We start from the raw sequence: 23,796 nt of genomic DNA on the forward strand, positions 1-23,796 counted from the left end.
CAGCTTCAAACAGTGTTTAATTTAATCCAAGTGTAAATGCAGCTGTTCTGTTTCTGGCCTCATAGGTTCCTTAGAGAACATTGGAGAACAACCAGCATGATGAAGACCAAGGAGCACAGTCAGGTCAGGGAAAGAGTTGTGGAAATTAAAGCAGAGTTAGGTTCTAAAACAATATCTCAAGCTTTGAACATCTCACAGAGCTCTGTTCAATCCATCATCTAGACTTGGAGAGAGGATGGACCAACTGTAGACCTACCAAGACATGAACGTCCACCTAAACTGACAACATGGGCAAACTCTGGAGAAGCTGCAGAGATCCACAGCTCAGGTGGAAGGATCTATCAACAGCACAACTATTTGTCATGAACTGCACAAATCTTTGCCTTTGTGGAAGCGTGGCCAGAAGAAATCTATAGGAAGTCATGTTTGTAGTTCTTCATGCACCATGTAGACAAAACAGAAAACGTAGAAGAAGGTGTTCTGGTCAAATGAGACCAAAAATGAATGAATGGTAGAAACCAGCATGATCCTGAACACACCATCCCATGGTGACACATCTTGGTGGTAGCATCATGGTGTACCAATGTTCTTGTTCAGCAGGGACAGCAAGGTTGGTCAGGGTTGACAGCAAGATGGTTGCAGCTAAATCCAGGACCATCCTGTAAGAAAACCTGCTAGAGGCTGCAGAAGACCTGAGACTGGGGTGGAGGTTCACCTTCCAACAGGACAACCAGTCTAAACATAGGGAGAGCTATGATGGGATGGTTTAGATCAAAGCATATTTATATGTCAGAATGGCCTAGTCAAAGTCCAGACCTAAACCAAACTGATAATCTGTGGCGAGACGTAAAACCTATTATTCACAGACACTCTCCATCCAATCTGACAGAGCTGGAGCTGTTTCACCAAGAAGAATGAGAAAACCTGTCAGTCTCTAGATGTTCAAAGCTTATAGAGACACACCCAAAATACCTGCAGCTGTGCCTGCAGAGAAAGGTGGTCCTACAAAGACCTGACTCAGGGGGAGGCTGAATGCTAATAGACACAACACCTTGCATTCTTATCTGTAAAATGATTTCAAAATCATACAGAATATTCCCTTTACTTTAAAATGATGCACTACCTTGTGTTGGTCTACAACATAAAATCCCCTTAAAAGAAATGTAAAAAAATTATAACAAAGCAGTGTATTCTGAGCGCTATAAATTAGAATCAAAGATATTGATGCTGTATTGGTCCAATAAGAACAAATCTATATTTGTTTAGGCAGCATTTGGAAACCAAATGGAGGGGTAACTGTCTGCCTCCTTACATTCCTTTATGCAACCCAGTCAGAAACAAATATGGCACGTTGTAAGAAAATAAACACAGTTTTATTTCGAAAGCTGAGTTTCAATGAATAAACAGAGCCGGAACATGAAAATGCTGGATTTTTATGTCTTTAGAAATAGCTGAACTGTTCCGAAATAACTAATCTGAGCCTGAACCAGCTGTAGCTCCAAACCCAGCATGGAAACATATGGGGTTGGGTCTGTTCTGTAATCTAACACCAATAAAACCAGTTTGTCTGACTGTGGACATGAGGGAGTGTTTGGCTTTTGGTTTTTGGACCCTGCTAGACCGTCGTGTTCCTTGTAAAAGACCTCATCAGGTCCTGTAGCTAATAGATCCAGCTAGACTGATGGACAGTATCCTTCAAGAGAAGATCTGAACAGGTAAAATCAAATCCAAACAAAGTCAGTTTGTACTTTACATAAATTCATAAAAATCTGAAATGAAACCAGAACTCTCCTTACAAAATGTTCATCCTCTTATTTCCAGTTCAACTTGCAAACTGGAAACGTTATACTTCCCAGTCAGGAGATATAAGCTGTAAATCAAACCCAACCTCCTCTGGTCCTTCAGTTTAATGAGTCTGTGGAGGTAATCTGGTGTCAGCAGCAGCTCCGGAAACATTTCTTGAAGAACTTCTTGAACTCCGTGTTGAAGATGGTGTAGATGATGGGATTGAGGGCGCTGTTGACGTAACCGAGCCAGGTGACGGTGCTCATCAGGGCGTCAGGGATGTTGCAGGTCAGACACAAAGCTCGCATCGTGTGCACCACGAAGAACGGCGTCCAGCAGAACAGGAAGCAGCCTGCACGAGGAAGGGCAGGAGGGAAGTCGAAAGTCATGTTACAAAGATCTCAATACAGGAAATCTGATCAATGCTCGAGAGAAAGGTTTAAAGAAGAGCATAAAGTCTTCTGCACGCTGTGTCAGTTTTTATAAATGAGATTTTAAAACGCACAACTCAAGTTAGGAACACTACAGATATTTCAAATGTCCAACGTTTGAAGTCAAACAAACAAATTGTATATTCTGTGATGTGTGCTCCAGTCAAACGGGTCTGGTGAACCCTATGATTGATGCAGTACAGTATGAGGTTCTGGTGGTATTCTGGGCCATTCACATTCCTGCTTTCACAGGATTTAAGAGATAAAGTAGCAGCCATGTGGTGCTAATCAACTGCATGGATTGATTGATCACTTCTCTAAAAGCAGGACGTTTGGCAGTTCTGGAGCACACAGGTGTGTGTTAACACAATGCCAAGACGGCAAGACATCAGCAATGATTCACAACACTTCCAGAACAATGTCCATGGACAGAGTGGACCATAGATTTCTGAAGAAATCCCAACAGCACAAACACCTCATAGTAACTACCAAACATGGTGGAGGAGGAGTAACGATCTGGATTTGTTTTGCGGTAACCACAAACTGTTCTGTATGTAAAACCCTAATTGAAAAAAGAAAAGAATCAAGTTGTTGCAGTGGCCTAGTCAAAGTCCAGACCTCAGGTACAGTCCTTGAGAGAGCTGTGGAGAAACAAATGCCAACAAACCTCAATGAACTGAAGCAGTGTAGGAAGGAATGGGCCAAAACTCCTCCACAAACGATGTGTTAGACTCATAAAGTCCCGCAGAAGACAACTACTGAGAGCTTTTGCTGCTGAAGGAGGTTCTACACGCTGCTGGGTCACAGCGTGTTCTTACTGCGGATTTGTGTTTACTAAAATTGCATTGCATGTTGCATCAGTTCATGTGAGGCTCTGAATAATTTGAGACATCATTTAGTTTCATGTTTTGTATTTACTTGGAATATTTCTGTTGTGCTGTTTGATGTTAGCTGTACGGTTTGCACACAGATGACCTTTTTGAATGTAAAACAAAACGTTTAAATTTTATTCTCAGCATGATGAGAGGGAAATAAAACAGACTCGTCTCTGCTGTCTCGCTGAAACCAACCAGTGAGTGGTTATCAGGCTGTTTTCTCAGTCTGAGTTTAACATCATGTGTTGTGTGATAATTGGATTGAAGGCTATAAGCTGTAACAGCACCGCATGAAGAGCTACGGTTGGTCAGGAGCGCCGCTTTTATCCTGGGACTCAGATTGTCCTGCAGGAAGGTCGACCTCCTCACTCATTTCAACACTAAGAGCTCCGATCAAACAAAAAGAGAAGGTCTGTGAAGATTCCCAAACCATGCCAATAGTTCGTTTGATCAGAAGCCGTTAATTATGGTCCATATGGTTCCCCCCTCAGGGTATAACCACAAAACATGAAATAAAATAGTGTTTACGGCTATGGCTAATGGACCTGAAGCTGGTCTCTGATTCACAGCTTCAGTTGGTCCTAAGGGCAGGTTTGCTTCTAAAGGTTCTTGACCAGGTTTGAACATCTCAGGTTCTGGATATAAAGTACTGACACTAGTCAAAGCTAAACATGATTCAATGACACAATTTAAGATCCCTGAAATCTTTATTTCCATTAGCTTGAACACAAAAGGAAGCAGCTCCAGTGTTGTTGTTTTTTTACCATCATTAGGATCACCTTAGAGACAAACATGAGAACCACAATAAATTTATGAAATTTTGAATAAATTAAAAGAAAACAAATGATGTAATTATTATTATTTATGTTCTTTTTGGCAAATATTGCTCATTGGAACAGTAGGTTTGGTCATGGGGGACAGTGGGGGATCAGGGGTAGAGACAGGGGGGCTCACCCAGGGCAGCATTCAAGCAAGAACTACCACTGGGTTCAGTTAATGATGATCCAAAGGAAGCAACAGCTGCAGGATGGACTTCATAGGGCTGTAATTATTAACACTACATCTGTTCAGCTACTGAAGGGTCCCAGTTTCTGCCCCAGTAAAGAAAAAACTGCAGCTGTATTATAAACTGCCTCATGGTCGTTGAGGCTAAAAGGTCCAGAATGTAAAACCCAGACATCCCTCTTCCCAGCAACTCTCTCATGCTCATGCAGGGGACTCCCAAGGCTTTATCAGGCCAGAACAGATATATATGGTCCTTCTGGAGCATTCAAGGTCTCCCCTGGGTCTCATCCCAGTGGGATATGCATGAAAAACCTCAAAATGAAATTATCCAGAAGGCATCTTGATCAGATACCCTAACCATCACAACTGACCAATTACTGAATCACCAACTCAATGAAGTAGAGAGGTCTGAGAGCCTCTATAATCAAGTGGGCCGTGTTGTTTGGAGCTTCGGCTCCGTGGTAGGGTCTCCCACAGTAAATCGGCCTCAGACCTCCAAGAACCAGGTAGCAGGCGAGGACGGGGGTCCGAAGTCATAATCTGACTTTTGGGACATGGATTATCAAAAAAGAGCCATTATCTCCAAACAGAAAACATGGAACAGTGGTGCACCATCTCAAAAGTGACCATGCTATCAAAATTACTCCAAGAGACTCATCTGGGAGGTCACAAAACATCTCAGAACAATAGCAAGCTTTAGTAAAAAAGTTCAGTAAATCCTGGTTCTTACGTCTATGTTTTTTACTCACCTACAACAACAGGTAGGACCCTCATAGCTTTCCTCTCCCTGCTGTTGATCTTCGCCCTCTTCTTGATATGTTGCTGGTTGAACCTCACTGTTGGTACAGAGTTCTCCCTGTACTGCAGAGGATAAGGAATCTCCTGCTGGATGCAGTCTCCCGAGTCGTCCATCCGAGACTGGGCCAGGTCCCTCTCAATGATCCGAGGCAGGGGCATGGGCAGAGCCCCAGGGATGGTCCCCATCATCGGGGGGAGAGTGCCGCTGACCACGCTGGTCTGCTGCAGCTTCCTGCACGCCTCGATGCTGCTGCGTAGTTTGGCCTTCCTGGCCTCCTCCCACCGTTTCAGGCCTCGGAAAACTCCGAAGTAGAGTAATACCATGATGGGGCAGGGGATGAAGAAGGAGCAGACTGATGAGTAGACTACATAGTTGTTGTCCTCTAGTTTGCACTCTCTGGGGTTGCGGTTCGACACATTGTTGATGCCGAAGATGACCGGTGAGGCAACGGCCAAAGCCAGAAGCCAGGTGGCAGAGAGCAGGATGAGCTGACGATAGTCCACGTGTTTACGGTTGTAATTCAGAGGTATGGACACTGCAATAAACCTGAAAAATAAACATGAGCTGTATCAACTCCTCTGGATGTCTGGTTGTTGGTCAGATTCATGTTTATGCACAGAAACATTCATTCTTTCACCAGTACTAGGACCCACAGCACCTTTTTTTGAAGATTTATTTTGCTGCACTAGTGGCCTTTATTTTTCCAAGAATTTTTTTTGACAGTAGATAGACAGGAAACAGTGCCGGAGAGAGAAGGGAAGACATGGGGCAAATGTCACCGGGGCCAGGACTCAAACCCGGGACTACCGAGTTTGAGTCTCAAGTCTTTAGTGCACCAAGTCGAGTCTTGAGTTCTTTATTTTTGTGGTTTCATTAGACCTGACATAAACATCCAACCTGAGGAATTGGAACACACTTCTAAAGCAGTAAAATAAAGATGTGAACACTTATAAGCTGGGCAGCACGATGGCACAGTTGGAGGCACTGTTGCCTTGCAGCAGGCTGGGATCTTTCTGCATGGAGCTCGCATGTTCTTCCCTGTAAATGCATGAAGTTTCTCCAGATTCCTCTCAGCCCAAACATGACTGTTATCTTTACTGGTCTTCCCACATTTTGGATGTAAATGGACAGATTCACTTACTCACATCCAGAAACTCACATTTCTGTTTTAGTTTAGCAATCTGCGTGCAATTTGTCCTGAGGCACCGTGAACAACCCCCCACTGGCCTGATGTGACTCCCCTCAAGCAGAGATGCCTTCTATAAATCTGACACTGCTACCGGCCAATTTCTTACTGCTGTCTGTGGAAATATTTTAAATATGAGTTTTTTTTGTGTCTGAAAGCTTTAAATGAACTCAGTTTTGGGATCCTTCTCAACAAAAAGAAGTTAATTTTACTTTAGTTGATTAGCAGAACACTGAGTGAGTTCTCATGGCTGCGCAGCAGTGGAGGAGCCAGAAAGGTTTCATTGGGCTGGCCAGACTGAGACCATTGCTCATTGAGGGGTGGCCAAAAACTGATTTTAGGTTTCTTTGTGTGGCACTAGTTTTATTTTACTTTTATTTTTTTATTGTTAGAATAAAGTAGGGTAAAGAGAGAGGGAAGACATGCAGCACAGGTTGCCTGGGTCATAACTCGAACCAGGCATAGCTGCATCGAGGACTGAAGCCTCTGTATATGGGTAGCTCTTCTTTCTGTGGTTTGAGCAGTGCTGGTCACTCTCTCTTGCAGAGACACATGAATAACTTTGTCTTTTCCCCCATATTTGATAACAAAAATACACAAAACTAGTCCCAACAAGTCATATTCCATGTTAGTATTTCATCAACGTGGATAATTCACCTTAATTCAATTTATAATAATAAAATAGCATTTTTCTCTTCCAAACAGCAGTGACTCCATAAAACTGTTTACAGCTTTTATGGATACACCTCAAATAAAATAATAATAAGGGAGCACAGCAATTGGGTTCGTTATGTCTCTTTCAAAAGAAAAAAGAACTAGGAGAAGAGGTCCTTTCCATGTATGTTAGTTCAGAGGCTGTTTATGAGCCAACAAGCATTCACACATTACATGTTGCCCCTTCACAGTTGCAGTTATGAGCCATTTTTGTTTTTATTTTATTTTAAATTAATATTAGAAACTTTTCAAAGTAAATAATGTTGCTACCTTTTTAACCCAACCAAGAGTCTGACCTCTTCAGCAGCAGAGGAAATGAGAGAGAAATTACAGATCCACTAAGTCGTTCTGTAGTTGCTGCCTTTATTGACCTTGTGAACGTGAACCAAAACCACTTCTATTATAATTGTGTTTGTGGTTGAGAGCATTAATGCTGCCACCACCTGTTTGGAGGGGAACTGTTTGCTCTCCTGGTAAATTATGTCACCATGGAAACCACAAATCACTTGGGGTAGCCAAAGATTGGCTTATGGTGGGCATGGCCACCCCTGGCCACCCCCTGGCTCTGCTGTGCAGTCGTTCACCTCTTAAGTTTAACGCCTATTAGGCCTGAATGATATGTAAGTCTGTCTGAAAAGGAGACAAAAAGCTGCCAAAATCCAAAGACTGAAAGACTTGAGGATCAAAAAGCCCATAGAACAACTGATCCGGGCCACTGAACTACATACCGGTCCACGCTGATGGCACAGAGGTTGAAGATCGATGCAGTACACAACATCACATCCATGGTCATCAGACCGTCACATATCATCATGTTCAGGGTCCAAACGCCGCCCTGAAACTGCTCCAAAACACATACACAGAAAAACTGATTAGCTGACCCAAATCCCAGAGTGAATGTGTGTGATCCTGAGAAACATTCCCTCTACTACACAACAGGCCCCGCCCACTTCCTCCTCCACCCTGTCTGCAGGTGAACGCAGCCGGTCCACTCTGACGTCTCTAATCCGATGACTGCATGCGGACAAGCCACCAGTGTGACACGCCCCAGATTACCTCGCTGCAAGGTAACAAGATCACAAACAGGGCTCATTAAGGAGGACTTACAAGGAAGCCTCAGCAGAACATCTCTGGGATTTCCAGACAGCAAAGGAAGCAGGTGGCTTAAATGAGGGCTAGCGTACAGCTTTCAGTACCTGGATAAAGTGTAAAATATGAATTATAACCATGCCTATAAGCAGTATAAAAGCCCCCATGTGCCTCTGTTGGTAATTAATCTTCAGCGAGGAGGTTTGAGTCATGATGATGGTCCTAAATCTCTGTCAGGTGTTCTTGAACATTAGACACTTGAACACAGAATTTCTCCAGCTGCAGGTGTTTGGATCCAAAACACCAGATTTTCAGACATATTTCCATTTAGTTTAGCCAGGATGTCTTTCCATGATCATTTTCCAAATGCTTTTACGTTTATTTGCCTCTCAGTGGTCTTTCTTCTTGGAAATGGAGAAGAGGAGATTCTGACTGTTTTCAGGGTATTTCTGCATCATTTTGCAATTTGCGTCCATTTGTAAATTTCAGATCCCTCTCAGGTCCATAAATGTTTCTTTGGTCTTTTTTTGTAGTCTTCTTGTTATTTATGTCTCCATGATCATTTCCCTTTTCTGACTTACATGTTTGCAACGTTTCATGAAATGAACTTTATAATCTATATTATAAGATATATTATATTTTCTGTAAATGAACATCTCTTGGACCATTTACTGTTTTATTATGGTCTTTCTAGAACACTGTCATTGTTTTCACCTTTGAGTTTTTAGCTTAAATGCTCTTATTCAACTGCTAATTTAGTCAGTGTATCTTTTCAAGGGGTTTTGCATGCCTTTCTACATTTCTACAGTTTTCTAGATTTATTATTTCCTTCTGATTTCAGTAGACCAGTCCCGAACTCTGGTCCCACTGGTTAAAGAGTTTTCTCTTGAAAATGTACTCATACACTAATAATGCCAATTCTAAACAAATGTTGTCTCAAGGCAGTTTACTAAAGGCAAGTTAAGTTTATTATTTAAATTGGTTGAATAGTTTTTCTATCTAAGGAAACCCAGCAGATTGCATCCAGTCAGTGACTTGCAGCATTCACTCCTCCTGGATGAGCATGTAGAGACAGTGGACAGTCACTGGTGTTGACTTTGCAGCAATCCCTCATACTGAGCATGCATGTAGCGACAGTGGAGAGGATTGTAACCACAAACTTTGTTGTTTTGACCAACACAAAGTAGTGCCTAACAGCGAAGTGGGAGGTCAAAGATACACTACAAGGTTTCAATACTTTTTGTTTTGCAATTAAAAATCAAAATTCGGCATACTTGTGTATTCAAACCATTTACTTTGATACTCGTAAATAAAATCCAGTGGTGGTGGCAGCATCATGGTGTGGACCTGTTTTTCCTCAGCATGGAGAGGAAAGCTGGTCAGAGTCCAGAGCGAAATCCAGGACAATCCTGAGAGAAAACCTATTAGAGGCGCCAGAAGACTTGAATAGGGTGGAGGTTCACCTTTGAGCGACCCTCAACATATGGTCTTCACAGTGATGACTTTTCATTAATGTTCTCCTTCAGACCTCTAAGGCCTTTGTACTGACTTATACTTAGTGACAGATGGACTCTTTTTACCAGCTAGATGACTTTTAAAGGCAATTGGCTGCACAGGGCTTTATTTAAAGGTAGATTTTTATCTGCAGAAGATTTTTTTTTTTTTTAAACTTACTTTTTTCCGCTCTTCACAATTATGTTTCGCATTGGACTGTGACATGAAATGCCAGTTAAGCCCTGTGTCTCCTCTGCAGCCATCATCTTACCTCTGCGTAAACAAAGAGCGGCAGAACCAGCACCGCCAGCAGCAAATCCGCAAACGCCAGACTCACTATGAAGTAGTTCGTTGTAGTTTTTAAAGCCTTCTCTAAGTAAACACTGAGACACACCAACACGTTTCCAGCAATTACGGTGATGATCAGCGGAATCCCGAATATGAGCGCTGGGAAGTTGTGGTGAGCGACCTGAGCCGCCGGCAGCGACTCGTTGATCAGATCGGTGAAGTTGTCCGACATGGTCCCTGGTGGTCGTAGACAGAGGGGCCCCTTATCCCACCGGGAACAGGTGTCTCCGGTGGGGCTTTCATCTATGAAGCAGAAAACCAGCAGCTATGGAATAAACAGCAGGTTTCCAGGTGCAGCGCTCCGTCTTCTCCCGGTGCGTAAAAACCTCCCCGCTGCAACCACGCTTCATCCGATCGTACGCAGCCAAGTTCACACGTCCTACCACATTTCTCCCAGAGTTGTTCCCGATAGACCCCTGCAGCATTACGTGGATCTGTTTCCCCGCCGTCTTCTAACCTGCCCATGCAGGAACATTTTAGCGCAGGGAACGAATCAGAAGCCAAGAGCAAATCCGTGCGCACAAATCTGCTTACTGCGGCTCTGCTCGGCGTGTGTGCACAATCTGTGCAGGGTGACGGATCAGCCTGAGAGCAGCTAACTAACGCTGACAAAAAATACTTTAATCACCAAGTCTGGCAGGAGACAGAGGGTCCCAAAGTGGCAACCTAGAGTTAAAAATGCGTTGTTCAATAAATTAAATGCAATTGTTGACTGGGAGAAATATATTATTAGTTAGACTAAGGGTCCACACTGACAAAATGCATTGTGCAGAGGAGAGACTTAAATTTACAAGACCAAACAAGATATTTGGACAAATATACAAAAAACAAATAATTCAGGTAGCTAATGTCCCCAAAGCAAGGAGACAAGATACTGAGCAACGGCAAAGGACAGCACACAACAAAAAACAATATAATTTCTAATATGAGGAGCTAAAATAAAAATGTTCAATGCACACAACAGATTCCCAAGAAAACTCAGAAACAAAGCAGATCTTGCTGCTTGTGTAGGATTTAAGCCAAGCAATGCTGATCAAATGCAGAAAGACATCAGCAATCACCTCAAAGAAGCAACTATTGCTGCTCATTAATCGGGGAAGGGTTTGGAAGCAATTTCCATCATCCTTCAGAGAAATAAACTGTTTACAGTGGAAAACATTTCAGACAGCTGCCAATCTTCCCAGGAGTAGACATCCCATTAGATTCCCCCCAAGGTCAGAGCAGCAAACCACACAACTAATGGGACATTTATAGTAATACAGGTAGAGTAAAAAATGATCAAATTAAGGAAGAAAATGTAAGGGAACCTTAAATAAAAATGGCTTCTTATGCATGAGGCCTTCAATAAAAAGATTGTAGTAAAAAATAGGCAACAGCAAGTGACCAAAATGCACAGAGACACACTAACGAGTAAAAAAATATTTAAAATCACATTTCTGACCAACACGTTACAACCAAGCTTACCTCTGATCAAGGTCATTAGGAATATACAGAAAAACTCATTTGAATGAACAGAGGATTCCCAAAAATATGACATCATTTTACGTCGTGGAAATTACACTGTCTATCAACAGATTCAGATCTTTTTATAAAAACAGAGACAGGTCTATTCACCATTAAGCTCCCGGCTGAACAGCACACAAGGTCTCACATAACTATATTAAACAGGAAAAATATAGGCACATAAAATTACCACTAAAAATTGTAGGGCAGAATAAATAAACAAACAAAAGAGATATTGACTCTGAGTTATATAGATACAGTCAGAAATTAAAATTAAAATGTGAATTTCTGTCATTTTTGCTAATTGAGTAAAACATGTTGAAACTGGCTGTTTTTATTTGTTGCATTTGTTGGCATATTTATAGGTTATTTTATTGAGAAGGTTCTATAATTCTGAATTTAGTCTCAGTTCTGGGAGACTTAGTCCGACTAATTCTAGGAAATACATCTATTTTTAAAAAGTTTTCTCTTTTATAACTTTCACACTAGGGGAAAAAGATGTTACTCCACCTCTGGAGAATTTGATGTAGAAAATGAAATGCGTTTGAGAAATATAAAACTCTCCAGCATTTTGAAGTTCACATCAATAGAGTCGAAGTTTTTTCAGTTTATGATTAAATGTATCGTTATTAAAGGTCAAAACGTCTTATGAAGTTTGGTGTTGGACCCACAGCCATGGATTTCAACATTAAAACTCCGGTACAAACTTTTCTGGAACTTTCAAAATAAATTGCATTTAACCGACTTCCAGCACAACTTCAGAAGGTGAAAGGGGGGTAGCAGCGGACTTCCCATGATGCCACTGGCCGTATAAAACCCTGACCTTACCAAAGGTCCGATCTTTACCATCCGGACTCCATGCGAGGCTGGCCGGAGAAACAGCGCGCTGATGTCTCTTTGCTGGCAAACAGACATAAACTCTTTAAACTGGATCCAAGGATGTCATACGATCATCGATCTTATGCACAAATTAAGTACTGATGAATTACTGTTGAAAGAATCCGGTATTCATTCATAAAAGGGGAAATTAAGGTATAAGCATTGCTTTACTTTCTCTCTGTGGCCTGCAGAAGCAAACTGTGCTCCACAGAATCTCCTGCAGAGACGCGGTCTCTACAAGCCGAGTGTAGCGGTTTTCCCGGTCTGAGAGGAGGACAACAGGAGCCACATCACCGTGGTTACGGTAACATGCAGTTTGGTGGCCCCACAGAACGAGCTGCTCCCTACAGCTAAGGTGTTAGCAGTAGCTAACCGTTTGTTGACTGTGGACGTTTCTTCAAACTTCGCCACCCTGGACAGCTTTTCCTCAGCGTGGTTCAGAGGTTAGGGTTTGGGCAGAGATATTTAGGATGAAATTATCTGAACGTTTTCATTTTATGAAGTTTGGTTTTGTTTGTGTTGAACTCAGTTATCTTGGTGCTAGCAGGCTATCTGCAGCAAACATGTTCAGGTTGTGTTCTTTGTTTTTAAAGTTAAGACAAACTTTATTTAAAGGGTGATTTTTAAACAGAACATTGATCATAACGCGCCGTCCGCGCTTAAGCATTTTAACCCTTTTATTAACCCTGGTATTTTAAAGGTGTGTGTTTGAATCTGGTGCTAAGCTATTAGCTTCTTTTGTTAGCTTTAACTGCTAACACCTAAGAACATGTGCTTGTTGCTAAAGAATATTTACCCAGAAAGGTTTAGTTTTCAATCCAGTAAATAATGTGTCCCTAACATCATTTTACTAAATTTAATAACTAAGTAAACACCATTAAGCCCCATTTCTCCAGAAAGATTTGGCTCTTTTCCAAAATACGTCCTTAAATGTTTTACCATTTCCTTAATAATATTTCTTCAAATATGATTTTAATAAATGAAGGCAGCTAATTAGACACCGTTGAGAATTAGTCATCCAGAAGCTTGGTTTTATTCAGCAGATCATTATTTAAAACATTATTTTATTAAAATAATATTTTACCTGATCTTGCATTGTGAATGGTTGTCTAAACGTTTGCTACAATTTAAAAGCAGTTACAACAACTATATTCCAATTTCTGCATCACATTTTTTCTAAAAAGCAGTGATGAATCTGAAGCTAATTTGTAAAGGTATACATTAGCTAACAATGACCTAATATAGGATAATTAGTGGGTAGAAAATTGTATCTGTGGATATTCAAAAGCTATTTTCAGAATTTGTGCAACAATGTTGGTGTAAATGATAAGATGTGACCCCAGGATGACCAGTAAGTAAAAGCCAGAAAGCTTTCATTGTGTTGTGGTATAAAGAATAAAAGATGATTTTATTGTGGAAAATGTACTCTCCACTGATCATTTCAATATGCAAGCCTTCTGTTTAACCGTAAGTTGCTGAATTTATCGAATGTTTCTCCTACGACTCTCTAAATAGTAATTAGGACCCTCCGATGTGGTCGGTAATAACCTCTGACAAAGTTAAATCATCTCTTTCACATTGATTCTGTGTTCTAGGCATATCTAGATATTTTATTTACATTTTCAACTCTTCATTAGCACACACATCTAATAATTTTGCATCTAGTGTTCATTTCACTCCTTTCATTCAGGATCCTAACAAATCATCACTGAACTTTCATCCTTTCAACCAAGGCGAACAAACACCTCAAAAAACACTAATTATTATATGTCCGCAACACGTCTTTTAATCCCATGAATTTACTGTTTTCCAGGGGGAAAGGGGGAAAATATTCATTTTAATTCCAGGTTTTCACACCACAGAGAGAGAATGAGACGTCACAAACAGCTGACAGGCTTCCTAACGACGCTTCCTTCTGATTAAAAGTGTTTGGGTCACAGCAGCTCCTGTGGCATGAATATCATTAGAATAAAGTCAGCAGCAATTAGCGTTTTACACAGTGTGAGAAAGCCTGAGGAGGAGAACAACTTGGAGAACAGCACACATGCTTTGGAAAATACAACACAGATGCTGAATTCATCCTGAATCCAATACAGAAAGATGTTACATCTTTAAGAAGTTTTATGCTATAAAGAGATAAATAATCCTTTATGTGTGCTCATTTTTGTTCCCAAGAGAACAGGATAATAGACTAACAGGAAATACTCATTTTAGAGCTTATTGCACAAACTATATTGAGACAAGTCCACAAGCTCCACAGCCCTGCAGGCACATCTAAATAAATGTGGATATAATCTGGGTAAATTTGCTGTCTGACCGTAATACGCTGCAAAAATGTAATCAACAGTTCAGTTCAAATGTTTCAGCAATTCAAACAGCTTGCTCTGAGATGCAACTGTTCAGTGGTGACCTCATTAGGGCAATTTCCTGGAAAAATTACAAACTTTCAGCATTCTCCAGGTCTAGATTATTCTAAAAAAATGTTTGGTTTTCCAGAATTTGTCCTCTGGAAATCATTGAAGAATGCCTAATAACTGAGGTGGCATTTATACTTTTAATTGAAATTTTGTGTTTTAATCTTTGATTTGATTTCAATGTTTTAACCTTCAGAGCTTTGGTTTCTGACTCATTCCAAAGTCTATGAAGGGCCACTTCACTACTTTTTAGACAACTTTAAGTTCAGGTCCAACTAGACTTGTGGTTCTTAAACTGGGTGTGGGGCAAAATACAGAACACCAGACAAAACTGCTTTTTTTAGCATAGGATACTCAAGAATGGCTCCATTTTCAAGTCTGTTGGGAAGAATGGACCGCTGACTACATCATATAATTAGGAAATAAAATACTGTGTTTTGATTTCTTGAATTTGTGTCTTTTATGTAGATTTGCTGTCAAACAAACATTGTATAGCAACTTTAGCTCCATTGGAGCCACATTAGGTTTGTTCACTCAGCCACAGGGTTCTGATTTCAGCCTGTTGCTGACCTGCTTGACGCTGCAGTTGGTTTCAGAGAGCTCCTTGTACATCAGCAGTATTAAACGCTGCTTCTCTCAACTCCAGACTCTGAAAAAAGAAGGAAGATTTTCTCTGGAGTCAGTTTAAAATATTCATAAACAGAGAACAGAGAGCTGTAAGGCACAGAGAAGACTGATGGGCCGAGAGGTCTAAAAAGAGGATGTTTAAGAAGCAGCAAAAAACTTAAAGGCAGGAGATAGATTAGATGAAGAAAGCAGCCTGAAGAACAAAAAAAGTTAAAAACTGGGCAGCGTTTGGTTGCAGAGCAACAACTTCTGGAATATCTTCTGCCTACAATATCCGTTTATCTTCACCTTATCACGGAAGGATTTTATGAACATGGTTTAAAAGAGAATCGATAATTTATTCATGACATCTTTGGTGTGACCCTCAGTCTGCATTGTTCATTAGTCTAGAAGGTACTTTGGTGAAAACTGCATCATTACTGATTAGAGTCTACATTCTGATGAGGGGGGTTTGTCAGAATAAAATAACCTTTTGAAAATTACAACCTTTAAGCAGGTATTAAACATATTTCTCATTAGGTCCACCTCTCTTTATTAAAAATGTTTTTTTAATTGGTCTGATTGATAATATTGTAATATTAAATGGCATGCCCTCATTTGCTGTAAGCAGAAAATAACCAGGAATATTATCAAATCATCAATTGTTATTATTAGACAAAGATATTCTTATCAATTTACAAAAACCTGTTTTAAAATGAGGATTTTATTTATTAAGGGGAGGGTTAGCTCCTGTATGGGAAGTGATCGCCACCCATTATGAACCGTTATAAAACACATTTCTGGTCAAATTTCTCCAGCAACATTAAGGCCTGATCTGTAGAATCAAGAAACCAGTTAAACAGAACCTGTCTGACAACATGAAGTAGGCTGAATGATCCCAAAAAGCAACACATCTTGGTCTGATACAAAGACATTTGAGAACTGATGAGTGCTGAAATACTTAAAATATATGAATCATTTTCCTCCCTCTTCATAATTGTGCTCTACATTGTCCTGGTCAGTCACTTAAATTCCCCATTAAAAAGGTAACATTAAAGTTTTCGGTTACATTGTGAGAAATGTGTCAAATTCACGGTTATAAGTACTTTTGCAAGGACCCATATGTGGATGGTCATCTAATGTAAAGGCGAATTCTGTTTAAAGGAATTAAAAATTGTGTTTGCCTGAACCACAGCTCCAACTGTATGTTAGCTTAGCTGATCCAAACTGAAGTCAGTCACACAGTCTCTTCTACTGCAGCTGAGGTATTAAGCTGCTCACTTCTACCTTTAACAAATTCAAACTATTTGACAGTTAAAAAAGTTAAAAAAAGATAAATTGCCAAAACCTGCATTTCTTATTATATCTACATTTAAAAACATTGGTTGGTTCTTTATCGTTTTTAATCAAAGTTGTTGAGAACCATTGTGGAAGGTCCAAAGAGCCACTTGTGCCCTGGTCAGTGTTTTTACTCCTGTGTGACACCTGTGGGATGTGACTGAAAGGAGCATATTGGTAATTGGTAATGGCTGTGTGCAAATATGAAAATGCAGCAGATGTCTAACATGATGAGAAACCTAAAACACCAAGAAATAAATATGTGTCTGAGCAAAGCAACGTCTGACTCTGCTCGTCTTACAGTTCACACAGAGAGCTAATTTACCAGAAGAAAAAGATGTGAATTTCTCAGAACCAAGATGGTAAATTCTTCAAGATGGACTCAGATTAATGCATCTTCAGTACTGATCTGCTGTCTATCTTTCCCAACTCCTGGCTGATTTATTTCTGGTCATATAGGAATAAACCAGGGTTTAGGAATTTTAATCTATCGTAACTTCCTGCATCTGAGCATTTCTCCCAAAAAGTCATAAGGCAGAAAAAAATAAGATGTGAGTCTGATTTGCTGCTGCGGGCGGATCCAATCCAGGATGCTAATAAGTAGGTCTATAATAGGATTACAGTTTTCTGCTAAACACCACAGAGTTTTGGTTACATCATCAGCAGTGACCGGATTCCTCCATAGAAAGGTCAGAAAAAGTGCAAACAATTCACCAGAAACACATCAATATGGAGCAAAACAAAGAACAGAACTCAGGCGCTGTTGGTGGATCAGCAGCTGAAATGATTCACTTACCTGTAAACCTTTAATCTTCTGTGAGAAACAGAGAAAAAAGTTCATCCAAAGGGAGTTTCCTGTTATACTTGGCAACCATCACGTATAAAAGGAATGAGGTCAAACAGGAGACTGTTTGTTGCACTTTCACACACTGCATGCATGAACAGATTAGGAAAAATTAGCCTCTGCACAAATATGTAAGACCCTCCATCAACTGTAGGCCTCTGATGGAAGAACAGGAAGAAGCAAAGAAGTTAAAGGAAAACTTCAGACTACATCCTTCCTGCAGCTTCATGTCCTTAGTCTCTGATGTACTGAGTTTTCAGTGTTGTCTTTGTGCAGTTTCAGATCTGAGCAGGGTCTTTACCAAGTACATTTCTCCTCTTCCTCCTGTATTTTCCAGTTGCCTTGTAGTTTATTGGTGAGGTTTTGCAGCTTTAAGTAAAAAAACACTCCAAAGAAAATCAAAACCCCTTCAAGTTTTCCACTTTCTGACACGTTACAACCACAAAATGTTTGCTGTGATTTTAGGATACAGACAAATGTAAAGTAGGGCAGAATTGTGAAGTGGTTTTCAGCATGGATGTGGTGTATGAATTAATTCAAAATAAAATCCAGTGCAGAATTGATAAAGAGAGCCCACCTGTGTATAATAATCTGATATAAATGCAACTGTTCTCTATCTGTCCAGCTGACAAGTTCATGGTTTAATGTTACTTTATTTGTGCCTGATGGGATTTGTTTTGCTGAAAAGAATCAAAGGCAGAGGGAAAGTCAAAAGAAGTCCTGTTTACAACGAGCCACGAGCCGAGAAGGGACAGAGCAACCATGTGGAAGAAGGTTCTCTGCTCAGGTAAGACTAAAGTTCAACTTTTGGGCCAGCATGGAAAACTTTAGGGTTGGTGGAAACCAAAACACCTTCCATCCACTTTGACAGATGGTGGTGGGAGCATCATGCTGTGGGATGCTTTTAGGTCCTTATAAAATGCTGGTTTTACATTTCATACAGAAATCAGCACAATGAATAGAAGTGAGAATATTATTATAATAAAATTATTCTGATGGACTCAGCAAGATTTTAATTCAGCACATTTAAAGCTTGTCTGAGTCCACTAGTGGAGGATTTGTCATTCTAATCATTTGGAAGTACTGGATGAAATGGACATTATGCCTATGGGTGTGAAAAAGAATCATACTAAACTGGCCTGAAATGTTACTAGATAGTGGTACTGGACCATCTCTCCAAATGTCAGAACCTGGGCTGAAACTGTGTATTTGTTTCTGGTGTAATCTCCAAACTAGCTCAGGTTAAATAAAAACTGGTCAGCTCTTCCTGTTGCCAAAATCTAAAGAATTGTAAATAATCTTAGACTCACAACAATGTTTTGGCTGATCTGAGAAGCTGTAGCGCCTCCTGCTGGTCTGAGACTGAAATAACAGCTCTTGTTCTCCTACTTGTGAAACAATAAACCAAGTAAAGTTTCTCTGCAGCCTTGGTGCGCCTGTTGAATGTTGTGTGTGGAGACATAAGAAATGAGTTTCATGTGGCATCATGACACTGTGAGCTTGTTGTTCCCACACAGATGTGGGGTTGAGGGGGTGGGGGGGTGGGTCCTCACAGAGCTGCCTTGTTCACATGTGAAGCCGTTATGTGTTTCACTTTGTGCCACGTCATTTTTATTATTATTGCCCGGGATCAGACAGGAAGGGCACAGAGAGGAAACTTTATGTTTGTGAGATAACACTGAAGGATAAAAAGAAGATTTACTGGGTTTACTGGAAGGAAAAGATGTTTTTATTGCTTGCCTCCAGCAATCTTGTCCTAAATGTCTGTCATGGAATTTAGTTATCTATAAAATCCATCTTAATTTCATGTTTACGTTGTTTAAAGGTGTTGTGTTTCAGAATGTCCTGTACTCTAAAGGAAGCAAAGCATTTCCCCAGGCCTCTGGTTGCAAAATGAGCCCAAAGCATGATAGTCCCACCCCTGTGCTTTATGGATAGAGAAGTGGATTTGAAAGGTAAAGTAAGTAAAGTTGATTTATTTAGCAATTTTAACCACAAAGTACTTCAAAAAGCTAAAACGTACAAAGAACAAGAACTTAAAAAAAATGGGCCAGGAAGAAAAATCATATGAAGGGGGACGTAGAAATAAAACCAATTCGTAACAAACTCAAATGTTAAAGGTCAGATATGCTCTTTTTTAATTGTCTTGAATGACTGTAGCGATACAGCAGATTTAGAACCAACATCAAGGTTTCTGAGGCTTGGCTGAACAGTACAGCTAAATGCACCAAGGTGCTGCTTGACAAAAACAAAAGTCTCAGCCTGCTGTGAATCCTGCTGTAGGTAGATGCTATATGGCAACATTCAATGCTGGGGAGGGCTTTTATTACAGATGATAGCTCATGACGTTCAGTGGTCTTAAATAAGCAGTAAAGTGGAATATCATCCGCATAAGGATGGTAAGAAACAAAGGAAATTTGATAAATGAAGGCCTAGAGAGAGAATGTATAAGAAGAATATAATAGTTCCCAGAACTGAGCCCTGTGGTACCCCACATGCCAGATTCAGTTTCCATGCACTGGTGCGTACAGACACCAGACTGAGACATCTCAAAACTCTCATGTTTTTCCAAAAGACCTCTTCGTTCCACCAACATTTGCTGGAAGTTTAAGATAAACAGGATTTTGGAGAATAGCCTTCAGTTCTGAGGCTGTGATGCATTCAAACTGCTCTGTTTTAGTCCCGGTTCCACAATTCATCGAGCTCATTACAGATTTATCTTAAAAAGATTTCTTTATAAGACAACCCCAATTTCACTGTAATTTTTACCTAAATGGATTGACTAACTTTTGGTCAGTCCATTCGTATGATCGGCAGGTGGTACTGGGAGAGTCCGGCTGAAACCAGTCTGTCAATCTAACCAGCAGCCGGACTGCTATAAAAGAGGAGCAAATGTGCTTTAAATTATTGTCTTCTTGTGTTTGCAGGGCTTCATCTGCAGAGAAGAAGGCTTCAGGATATCACACAAGCTCCAGTGTTGACATGTTGCCACCAGTGCAGAGCTTGGGCTAGAAGAGCAGCAGAGAAGCCATTCTGTCTGAGAGAACCATCAAGGACAGACTGAAAATGTCCAGGAAGGACAGAGACAGATAGAGGGAGACTGGAACAATCCTCCTTCGGATTGTTTGGGTCATCTGTAGGAAAGTCCGGGTATATCATTTAGTCACCTGATCAAATCTGTTGGATGTTAGGATTTTTACAATAACAGGAAATGTGACCAAATGTTCTCTTGTTATCACAGGATTTCAAAATAAAAGAGGGACCCATACAGTTTAATATCGTCCGTCAAACCCAGACAGTACTTCAGCTTGTCAGGATTGTTTCCAGCTGTTGGCATTTCTTTCCTGGACACCTCCCAGAATGCATCAGGGCCACCAGAACAGAATGACCCGTCCAGGCTAAAAGAGATGCAAGTATTTTAGTGGGAGGCTGCGAGTCTGCTTCTGGCAGGCCCGTAATGCGATAATTTGCCCTAAGATGAAGTCACAAACATCGCGACTGTAGTCAACTCCCACTCTCTGGGCAGCACAGACGGGGCATTATGTGGCGGAGTACCAGCTGGTACCATGGGCTCCTCATCATCCATCAGACTTCATTCGCTGCTGCCTCTAGAAGCAGGACATGGAACTGAAACCCAAGAACCAACCTGTGGATGTTCTGCTCGGATGCATCGTTGCCTTCTGCTTTTCTACTCTTTGTTGGGCTCAGAGACGTGAGTACAGCTCTGATTTGTGAGGATGCAGGACAAGGCTGTCTTAAAACTTAGTTTCATAAGAGCTTTTCAGAGTAAAGGGATCATGCACCAAGTTTCATCAAATCCCTTTATTCCTGTTTATGATCTTAGGGCTTTGTTTTAGAAAATATCACCAGAATAACAGAAGGAGTCAAGGAGGAAGAAGAAGAACAGAGAAGAGAGGTCTGGGATGACTCTAGGGTTGATGTACAGGTTTAAGTTCAGGATACCAGCTCTAATAGCTCCTGTTTTGTTCAAAATCGTCACCATTTTTGTTTACTCTAGATCAGGCCTTTTAAAGTCTGGAGAAAAAGAAACACCACAATCTCTCCATTTTTTTTACAGAGTTCAGTTAAATTCCTGGATGGCTGTTAGGTTGTGATTTTATTCCTGCTTCAAGAACAGATGACTGCACTTCAAGACTAAACTAAAAACTATTGAATTAAATCAAATATGACGTATCTGGCAGGTTTAAATAGGCCACATGACTGTACTGTATTTCTCCACGTACAGATGAAAAAGGTTAGGACCACAAACTGAAAGTCCATCTTCGGTTTGTGGTCCAACATCTCACCCAAAAGATGATGAAGAAAACGCTGCTTTAATAAGACTCAAACTCTCCAACTGACCTACATCCTCTTTATTCCCCAACACATTTTTGTCTCATGCTGTTTGCAAACAGTTGATTCATAAAATTCATTTTGAACAGTTGAAACCAAATACACTGTAAAAAATAAAATGACACAGCACCACTTTTTGTTGCTGTCGGACTTTAAGTCCGACTAAACTTTCCGGTTTTAGGTCCATTGGGATTTGTAAAATTGTTTTAATCTGCTAATGAAAGAGGAATGTTTTATTACTTTTAATTAAATTCTGAAGTTTACAGACAAAGTAATATTTGGCTGAATTGTCTTCAAACTGGATGTACAGTTTCTCACAGCGGTTTTGGCCCGTTCCTCCTGACAGAACCAGTGTAACTGGATCAGGTTTGTGGGCCTCCTCACTCACACACCTTTTCAGCTCCACCCACACATTTCCTCTGGGACTGAGGTCAGGACTCTGGGATGGCTGCTCCAAAACACAAATTACTTTGTTCTTCACTTTCTGACTAATCTGGGGTCATGGTCCATGTGGACCCAAGCTGTAACTTCCTGGCAGATGGTTTGAGATGTTGCTTCAATGTCCACATAATGTTCTTTCGTCATGATGCCAACTATTTTGTGATGTGCCCCAGGCCCTCCTGCAGCAGCCCCACATCATGATCCTGCCACTCCCGTACTTCACAGTTGGGATGGTGTTTTCAGGCTTATTCATCCGAATGTAAAGATGATCATTATGACCAAACACCTCAATCTCCATTTTATCAGCCCACAGGATATGTCTCCAGACATTAAGGCCGTTGTTTGAGCATATGAACACAATGTAGTCTGGTTTTTTATGGCTGCTTCATCGCTGAGTGGCCTTTCAGCTCATGTCGGTAAAGACTTGGACACCCTGTGGACACGTTCTTACCAGCTTCAGCCAGGAGGTTTTTCTACAGGTGTGGCATCAGCTGACTGAAGAAAGCACAGTGTTTCCCATGACAGTGGTTGCAAAGCAAGCCCAAAGCATAATAGTTCCACCCCCATGCTTAAAAGCTTGAGAGGAAGGTTAATATGTTCTTGTCTTCACGATGTAAGGAAATAAAACCCACTATTATAATAACAGAAAAAACAATTTAAAAACTTTTATTTTAAATAAGCTGTTAGATTTTTGTGGAGGACCTCCACCTGGTGTTTCCTGTCTCACATTAAGGTTTTCCCCACAACGTTTTGAGCCAAAGGTTCTGTGAAAATAGACTTGATCTGCTTATTCTGCTCATACCTGCTTGTTTTTTTCAGCCATAGTTCATCTGTTTTTATTTTATTTTGTAAAATTATTTGTGGCCCCAGAAGAACTGAGACAGTCTGAGATGATCCTGTTGTCTCATCGTGTGAGGACCACAGAAAATGTTCTTGACCAACATGTCTGACTGCAGAAAACATCATGCATCAATAGCTGGCCTTGTCAAAGTAAATATAAAAGGTGCTCAATTAAAAAAGACCAATAAACAGAACTTTGATTGATATTTAGTAGAAGACGGGAAAATATGTTTTTGTTTCTTGTCTGGCAGGAAATAAATTATAGTGACAACAGCAACATTGATGGGCTGCTTGAAAAATTATAAACTCGTGACCATAAAGGGAAGCAAAAATGAAAGGAGGACAAGGGAAACACTGCATTGTCTTGTTGGACCGTTTGTGTTCAGACACACATTTCATTTTTGGCTTTTAGTTGTTTCAACAGTCAGTCACCTCCTTACCTAACAGAGCTTCTGATCAAGCACGTTCTAAGGAGAAGTTTGAGGTCAGAGGTTAGATGTTCCGAGGACCCGTCTTGTGACCTATGGAGACAGAACCTTTTCTGTTGTTGCTTCCAGACTCTGGAACAATTTTCCTCTTCCTGTAAGGATGGCTAACACCTTAAATGATTTCAAGTCCCTTTTAAAAACCCATCTTTTTAACTTGGCATTTTATTCCAGCAAAGCAGAAATATCAGACTATTTTTAATTACTAGACTTTTATTTGATTTTTTCTTACTGTTTTTATGGTTTTTGGCTGTTATTTTGATCTTGGTTATTTGTGATATTGTTGGTGTTTGTCTTTTTTGGTTATTTTATTTTTACTGTATTATTTTTTTCTTTTATTTTTGGTCCAGTGCTTTGGTCACTGGGT

General features: G+C 40.5%; 2 protein-coding genes across 3 annotated transcripts in view; one reads left to right on the top strand and one right to left on the bottom strand.

The window, feature by feature from the left end:
* Nucleotides 1-229: 229 nt before the first annotated feature.
* drd4b (dopamine receptor D4b) lies at nt 230-10,168 on the bottom strand. Its single transcript, XM_047363604.1, has 4 exons — nt 9,650-10,168; nt 7,524-7,636; nt 4,846-5,441; nt 230-2,137 (listed from the first exon to the last, which is right to left on the bottom strand). Exons 1-4 carry the CDS (start codon nt 9,896-9,898, stop codon nt 1,935-1,937), a joined length of 1,161 nt encoding a protein of 386 aa, XP_047219560.1. The 5' UTR covers nt 9,899-10,168; the 3' UTR covers nt 230-1,934.
* A 10,610-nt stretch (nt 10,169-20,778) lies between these two features.
* The window catches only part of cdhr5a (cadherin-related family member 5a), a 14,594-nt gene continuing 11,576 nt past the window's right edge, over nt 20,779-23,796 (top strand). Inside the window, exon 1 of one of the 2 annotated variants that reach the window (XM_047362995.1) lies at nt 20,779-21,022. In XM_047362995.1, the coding sequence (XP_047218951.1) occupies nt 20,932-21,022 (91 nt within the window). In that variant the 5' untranslated portion in view covers nt 20,779-20,931. The remainder of the gene's footprint in view (nt 21,023-23,796) is intronic. The other variant, XM_047362994.1, reaches the window with a different exon arrangement.

The sequence above is a fragment of the Girardinichthys multiradiatus genome, chromosome 4, assembly GCF_021462225.1.
Source record: "Girardinichthys multiradiatus isolate DD_20200921_A chromosome 4, DD_fGirMul_XY1, whole genome shotgun sequence".
Taxonomy (NCBI): domain Eukaryota; kingdom Metazoa; phylum Chordata; class Actinopteri; order Cyprinodontiformes; family Goodeidae; genus Girardinichthys; species Girardinichthys multiradiatus.

Excerpts from the sequence above, each read along its gene's own strand:
- drd4b (XM_047363604.1), bottom strand. The coding sequence starts at position 9,898 with ATGTCGGACAACTTCACCGATCTGATCAACGAGTCGCTGCCGGCGGCT. Across the intron at positions 7,637-9,649 it reads CGCTCTTTGTTTACGCAGAG|TTTCAGGGCGGCGTTTGGAC; the intron begins GTAAGATGATGG and ends GTTTTGGAGCAG. Across the intron at positions 5,442-7,523 it reads TGTGCCATCAGCGTGGACCG|GTTTATTGCAGTGTCCATAC; the intron begins GTATGTAGTTCA and ends TTTATTTTTCAG.